This window comes from Myotis davidii, unplaced genomic scaffold (genome assembly GCF_000327345.1).
Source record: "Myotis davidii unplaced genomic scaffold, ASM32734v1 scaffold4, whole genome shotgun sequence".
NCBI lineage: Eukaryota > Metazoa > Chordata > Mammalia > Chiroptera > Vespertilionidae > Myotis > Myotis davidii.
The window spans coordinates 1,054,470-1,062,220 of record NW_006294707.1 but is presented as its reverse complement, the minus strand read 5'-3'; the positions used below and the strand labels follow the sequence as shown (position 1 = coordinate 1,062,220).

Sequence of the window (7,751 nt, the reverse complement as noted above, 5' to 3'; positions counted from 1 at the left end):
GGACAGCGGTGAGGACAGAGGTGAGGACAGAGGTGAGGACAGAGGTGAGGACAGCGGTGAGGACGGAGGTGAGGACAGCGGTGAGGACAGTGGTGAGGACAGCTGGAGAGCTGCTCTCTGCCTGAGAACGAGCCTTCACCGCGCACCTGTGTGAGGAAGCAAGCCTGGCCCCACGGGAGAGCTAGTCTCCCAGTCCCTGCAGCTTCGGCCGACCCCCCAGCCCTTCCTTTCGGGTCGGTAGGCGCGTTCCCAGCACCAGGCTCCCACTCGCTCCCCACCAGCCTCACCTTTCTTCTTCCAAAGGTGGACGACAAGGCCCAGCCCCAGGAAGGCCAGCCCCAGCACAAAGCCCCCAATTCCACTCAGCATCTTGCTCTGGGCAGATTCAGACTGTGCCCCTGGGAAGTAAAAGCCTGCAGGTCACTGTCTGTCCCCACACTCCACTGTGTCCTCATCTGGAAGCCCCGAGTCTAGTCCAGGTCAAGGCAGGAGGAGCTCTGGAAGCAGACAGGGGGTCCGGGCAGCAGGGACCCAGGAGGCAGCAGAGACCCGGGAGGCAGCGCAGACGGGTAGGGTGTAGGGGTGATGGCAGCTTCTCAGGAAGTGTGTCCACCTGGATGCCCACAGACCTTCCCCGAGAGACCTGCACCCAGGAGGCAGCAGGGACCCAGGAGGCAGCAGGGACCCGGGAGGCAGCGCAGACGGGTAGGGTGTAGGGGTGATGGCAGCTTCTCAGGAAGTGCATCCACCTAGAAGCCACAGACTTTCCCCTAGAGACCTGCATTAACGTTGGAGGCCAGCTCTTGGGAGACACAAGCCGGGGCTGACCTGCAGCTGGGGAGCGGGTTAGTGCAGGGATGGCCATGTCTTGGGGATAAGGGGACCTCAGTCTTCCATGATCCCAACCCAGGAGGTAGGTGGCCAGAGCTAAGGGGCAACCCACCCGCCAGGCCCAGGTCCTCCCTGCCTCTGCGCTTCCCATCCGGGTGCCATGAGGAGCCCTTACGCCACTCCACTGTGATGGGGCTCTGCAGGCTGGGGTGCTCCACGCGGCAGGTGTAGACGTCTCCTCGCTGGGGGCTCATTTCCAGCATCACCAGGACCTGGTAGGTCCAGTCCCCGTTCCTAATCAGGGGAGTGGACACGACGCCAGCTGTCTCCTCCTGGTCGTTCCGGAACCAGCGGACTTTGATGTGGGCTGGATAGAAATCCGTCACCGAGCAGACCAGCATGTTGTGGTGGTTCAGGGCCTCTGTCCTGGACGGGGAGATGGTCACTGTGGGCTCCACTGGGAGGGTGACCAGGAAGAAGATGTGAGGCAGAGAAGGGATCTAATGTGGTTGCCCAAGATCCCGGTCCTGGGGGTTCAGGTTCCTGGGAAAAGTGGAGGCAGGCCGGGGAGGGGCTCTGGAGGCTGAGCGCCCCCCTCTACCCCTCCAGGCCCTCCTCTCTCACGGCAGCAGAGGGACACGGTTTCAGCTGTCTTCATTAGCACCCCCGCCCTGGGTATGAACCCGCTACCGATAATTTGTAAGCCTGCTTTCTAGGGAAATAATACCTTTACTCGGTGTTTGCTTGTTTATTAAACAGGATAATTTATGTGAAACTCTTTGCAACATGCACTGACCATTTTTAAGCTCTGCATGTGTGCATATCCCTACACACATGTGCACAGCGCGGGGACCAGCTCTGACCCCGGGCGGTCCAGGCGCCACAGGAGCTGTCAGTAGGGGGCCCGTGGGCAGGGCCTTGTGACTGAGGGAGGACTGAGTTCCCAGCAGGGACCGCCAGCGCTGCCCAAGGCAGAGCTCCTCCCGCCTGGATGCCGGGCCCCTCTCCGGCCTGCCTCCACTTCTCCCGGAAGGTGAACCCCCAGGACCACCGGGATCTTGGGCAACCACATTAGATTCCTTCCCGGCCTCGGCGCGAGGCTGCGCGAGGAGCCGCCCGCCCACCTCGCCGCTGCACCGTGAAGGGGGCCGTCTCCTTGTAGTTGTGTCTGCACAGCACGTCCACCTGCGCCCGGTACACCAGCAGCAGGTCCTCCTGGCTGTTCCAGCTCTCGGCGTGGGGCCGCCCCAGCTCCGTGACAGCCACGAACACCCCCACGTCGCTGTCGAAGCGCACGATCTCCTGCCGGTTGTAGATTTGTGTGGCCACGAGCCGCACGCGCTGCGTCCCGTTGGTGAAGTAGCAGGTGCCCTTAAACTGGTACACGAAGTCCGCTGCGGTGGGAGGGCCTGTGTCAACCACCCACCCGGCGGGCGCTGAGGAGTCCCCCTGTGTCTCAGCCACCACCCGGCGGGCGCTGGGGAAGGGAGACACCAGTACAGCCACGCGGCTCAATAAAACCTGCTCTCAACCCCCCGAATTTTATCCCCAGGAAGGAGTTCGATGCCTTCTTGGCCTCAAGTCCTGAACTGAGCATTTATTAGAGAAAACCGAAGGTAAAGCAGGAAAACCAGTGGAACAGTGAATGATTGGTAACGAAAAGATAAAACTGTCAGTGTTTGCATATAAGGAATCTGCAAATAAAGAAATGGAAAACAATCTATTGCTAAATGGATGTAAAGCGATAGTTTAGCAAGTAGCTTCATACAAGATGTATTTTAAAACATTATATAGACCAAGAACAATTTTTCAATTATTACCACATCAAAAAAAATTTTTATCTAGGAATAAGACCTACAAAAGATATACAAGATTTCTTGAAGGACATAATGAAATTTGATGAGATATATCAAAACATTCCCAAATAAATAAAAAGATATATTTTGAATTAAAAGGTATAATAAAGATGACAATTATGCCAAGTGAATTTATGGATTTTATGCATATCAATTAAAATTCCTACAGTTTTTAATTATTTAAAACTTTACAAAATGATTCTAAAATTTTGTTGTTGTTATTAATAGGATATTTTTTCTATTGGTATTTTTAGAGAGTGGAAGGGAGGGAATGATAAGAGTGAGAGAGACATTTATTAATCCTCATGCAAGGATATTTTTTCTATTGGTGTTTTTAGAGAGTGGAAGGGAGGGAATGATGAGAGTGAGAGAGACATCAATGTGAGAGAAATACATTGATTAATGGCCTCCCACACATGCCCCAACCATGGCTGGGGATCGAACCTGCAACCCAGGTATGTGCCCTTGACAGGGAATCGAACCCTCAACCCTTAGGTGTGTAGGCCTACACTCTATCCACTGAGCCACACCAGGGAGATTCTAAAATTTAATAGCAAGGATTGGCCAAACTACTCTTGAAGAAGTAAATATTATGAAAAATTTTTCTCTACTAAATATCAAAATATCAAATAAAACTGGTAATTGTAACTGTGTTATTGACACAGACATAGGAAAATAAACAGATGGCAAACTATATATCAAAATTAGTTCCAGGCATATATTTATAGTAAGTTTAAGACCACAGTGGCATTGTAGCTCAGTGGAAAAAGGTGCTGTTGTTAATAAACGGTGTCCCAGTGGTGGGGGAGAGAGCAAAGCGGGCATGGGCCTCGCACCAGATGCAACTACACCTGCGTGAACAGGCCATGCTACGCCACCTTCATGACTCTGGGTGGTAAAGACTTCTCACACAGATCATTAAAAGCACTGGCCATAAGGAGCAAAGACTGATAACTTCAACTTCATCGTCCCATACATGGAAAAGGTTGTGGGTTCGATCCCATCTGGGTGCATACAGGAGGCAGCTGATTGATGCTTCTCTCTCACCGATGTGTCTAGCTCTCTATCCCTCTCCCTTCCTCTCTGTATAAAATCAATAAAATACACTTAAAAAATAAAAATAAAATAAAATAAATGGGTAAAAATTAAAATTAATTAATTAATTAATTAAAGCAATGGGTATATCCTCAGTTGAGGATTGAAGAGGGTAAAGTAATAGTAGTTCGGTAACTTTGTTTTGGTAAAAATGTACTTTTTCTTCCAACTCTGAGATCCCAAAGCCCATCCCTGAGAGAAAGTATCCTCCTTTTGCCCTGGCTGGTTTGGCTCAGTGGATAGAACGTCGGCCTGTGAACTGAAGGGTCCCAGGTTTGATTCCAGTCAAGGGCACACGCCAGGTTACTGGCTCAATTCCCCATAGGGGATGTGCAGGAGGCAGCCGATCAGTGATTCTCTCTCATTGATGTTTTTATCTCCCTCTCCCTCTCCTTTACTCTCAGAAATCAATAAAAATATTTTTAAAAAAAGAAAGAAAGAAAGAAAGACCCTACCCTCCTTTCAGCTGCAGAGGTTGGAGAAAAGAACGTAGCAAACTCTTCTTCCTAAGGCAGAGACATCTGGACTGTCATGGGAGCCCTTCCAAGTCTACCTGGGACTTCAGAGTGCAACACACCAACCCCAAGCCCCTGAGCTCCCAGAGCCCCCAGGCCTGGGGGCTGGCAGAGCAGCTGCCCGGCACTCACCGGGGGTCCCTCTGCGGTGAGCCAGGGGCGTCCTCAGCACCGTGAGAACCACCGTCACAATTCCAGCTGCCGCCCAGGGGCTTCTGGGGGTCCTGGTCATCTTTCCACGTGGAAACCGAGACAACCGCACAGAAGCACCGGCAGTCGGCACAGCTGCCAGCAGCTCACCTGACGTTTCATTTTGCAGAAGATGAAAATGGGGAAACCTTCTCTGAGCCTTAGGATTGGACAGTTCTTAGGAAAAAGCCAGTCAACCCAATAGCTTAAGTTCTCATTTTCGCTGGGTAAACACTTTCAACGAAAGCTCTCAATGCAATAAAAGGATTCCTGGGCCACCTACTGCCCAGCAGGAGCCTGCGTGCACTGGAATACATGCAGGGGTTTGGGAACCAGGACAAGAATGCGATTTGGAGTATTTCTTTGGGGACATTTATTCCATTTCTCTGGTTCTTATATTTAGGGTTTGACAGTAGGGAGGTAGGAGGAAGTGGAATGTTATTCCCCGGAAGAGAAGATAACTAAAACCTGTTTATTTCCTTCCTTGATTTGGCAGTGGGACACTGTGAGATATAGTATAAATGATAGAGATGATAGATGGTAGACAGATAGATAAATAGATAGATGATAGATAGATAGATAGATAGATAGATAGATAGATAGACGGACAGGCAGGCAGGCTTGGGGAGGAGAGGGCAGGAGGGCCTCTCCGTGTCCCTGTCCCTGCACAGAAGTAGCAGCAGGGGCCTGTGAGCAGGGACAGCCGTGGGCCCAGCCGGGTGGTGCTCAGGGAGGAGGGCAGGCTTCCTGCAGAGAAGTGCGTGGACTGAAGGGAGGGTCAGGAGCTGAGGACCCACTGAGAAGTGGAAAACATCCACAGCCGGGTCAACCACAGAAGGACAGGCAGCGCCACCAAGTGTCTGTGCTCCAGGGCTGGCCCCTCGCGTCCTCCTTGCTCCCTTTCAGGGCACGAGTGAGAAGGTGGCCTTGTCCATGGCGACATTCGGTTACTTTGGTGCCAAGGGGAGAGGATTCAGGCGCAGACTTCTGCAAGTGCTGTCGGGAACACCTCAGGGCATCTGAGACCTCAGCCCCGGGACTTGTGATCTCGGGCTGGGGAGAGGGGAGCCTCTGGTGATGGGCAGCTAAAAGCCGGCCTTGGGCCTCCAGCTGGCAGCTTCCTGGACCAGCTAGCGCAGGCAGGCCGTCCACTGGGCACCTGGGGTTTGAGCCTCGCTCCTCGCTGCATAGCGGTCAGTTAGGGTGGGAGGCCCATGTGGCTGCTCCCTCCACAGCACCGTGGTCTGGAAACAAACAGCAAATGGTGGTTTCAAATATGAGCCCCTGGGGGAAAAAACAACATGCAAGGTCGGAATTGCAGAAATTGGTTTGCAGTCAGTCAAGTTGTAATTCACATGAAGAATTCTTATAGCATACTAGAGAACCCGTGCACAGATTCGTGCACTGGTGGGGTCCCTTGGCCTGGCCTGCAGGGCTTGGTCCAAAACCAGTTCGCTGACATCCCCCAAGGGGTCCCAGATTGGGAGAGGCCACAGGCCATGCAAGGGGCCCCACCAGTGCACTATCGGGGCCAGGGAGGGACCATGGGAAGGCTCCAGGGCGCATCTGGCCTGTCTTGCCCAGTCCCGATCAGCCAGACTCCAGCAGCAAGCTAACCTATTGGTTGGAGGGTCTGCCCCCTGGTGGTCAGTGTATATCATAGCAACCAGTCAAACGGCCAAATGAACAGTCGGACACTTAGCATATTAGGCTTTTATTATATAGGATTCTAGGGTTGATACAGTCAGGAATTTTAATATGTCTCCCCAGGAACACCCAGTAGTGCCTGTGCTTGTGTATCTATGTGTGTGGGGGGGGGGGGCGCATCTATATTCAAATTCAGATGCACTGTAAGCGCTAACCAAGCTATTCATCTGGGGAAGAAATAGGAAAGGAGAGAACTCTGACGACTGTGCCCAAGGTGGAAGAAGAAGAGACTATGTCATGTGGATTCTCCCAACAGAGGAAATCCTTCCAGTTCTTCGGCCACTGTACTGCCTTAAGGGGAGATGGAGGTGGTGACTGCAGAGAGGGGTTGGAGGAGGGTACACGGGGATCAATGATGATGGAAAAATAAAATATAGAGAAAAAAGAGGAGATGAAGTCTTTCATATAATAATTAGGACTAAAAGACTCAAAATAGAAACATTGTTGATATTATACAAATTAGTAAAAGTGGAATCACCCGAGTTCTAGGACTGGCCTCGCCACTAATTGGCTGTGTGGCCCTAGACAAGCCACTTAGAATTGTGTGGCCTGGCTTTCCTACTTCAATCTTCCATTAGCAAACTTGTGTGATTGGCACTGTTTTAGGAGCCACGGTAAAAAAGAAAGGCAGCCGAAACCGGTTTGGCTCAGTGGATGGAGCGTCAGCCTGCAGACTGAAGGGTCCCGGGTTCGATTTCGGTCAAGGGCATGTACCTTGGTTGCGGGCACATCCCCAGTGGGGGGCGTGCAGGAGGCAGCTGATCGATCTCTCTTGTCGATGTTTCTAACTTCTATCCCTCTCCCTTCTTCTCTGTAAAAAATCAATAAAATATATTTTAAAAAAGAAAAGAAAGAAAGAAAGGCAGCTTTGGTGCCCCTAGAGCTCCCGCCTCCAGTGGCAGAGCGCATGGACTGCACTAAGTGCTCTCTGTTGTCCCTTGTAGGCCTTCAACCTGATAAGGTGCCCAAGTTCATCGTAGTGACTGGGAAGCTGGCCAGTGCCCTGAGGTCATAGAAGAGCCAATTTGCCAAATGGACTTGCTTCTTGTATCTATTATGTTTTAATTCGCCAGATTTTGTCTTGTTTTATAGAACATTAAATTCAGTTTGTCTTTGACCCAGCTTCCTACGGGTGAAGACTTCAGTGATAAAGGGTGAGTGGGGTGATTAAGGACAGCAGCCGGAGATGGATGAGCCCAGAGGGTATTATGTTCAGTGAAATAAGCCAATCAGAGAAAGACAAATACCATATCATCTCACTTACACGTGGAATCTGAAGAACAAAGTAAACAAACAAAACAAACAGACTCACAGACACAGAGAACAGACTGGCAGGTGGGATGGGGGTTGGGGGGCTGGGTGAAAAGGTGAAGGGGTTGAGAAGTACAGACTGGTAGTTACAAAATAGTCTCGGGGTTTGAAGTCCAGCAGAGGAAACATAGTCAGTAAAATTGTGATAACTAGTGCCTGGTGGGTACTAGAAGTGTCAGGGAAAACATTCTGTAAAGTATATGATTGCCTAATTATTATGCTGCACACCTAAAACTAATAAATACAA

General features: G+C 51.0%; 1 protein-coding gene across 1 annotated transcript in view; it reads right to left on the bottom strand.

Moving 5' to 3' along the window:
* Window positions 1-135: 135 nt before the first annotated feature.
* Window positions 136-7,751, bottom strand: part of LOC102768653 (rano class II histocompatibility antigen, A beta chain) — an 8,192-nt gene continuing 576 nt past the window's right edge. Inside the window, exons 2-5 of the mRNA XM_015567467.1 lie at window positions 4,430-4,529; window positions 1,956-2,308; window positions 1,007-1,288; window positions 136-398 (exon numbers count right to left, since the gene is read on the bottom strand). Of these exons, the coding sequence (XP_015422953.1) occupies window positions 136-398; window positions 1,007-1,288; window positions 1,956-2,308; window positions 4,430-4,529 (998 nt within the window). The remainder of the gene's footprint in view (window positions 399-1,006; window positions 1,289-1,955; window positions 2,309-4,429; window positions 4,530-7,751) is intronic.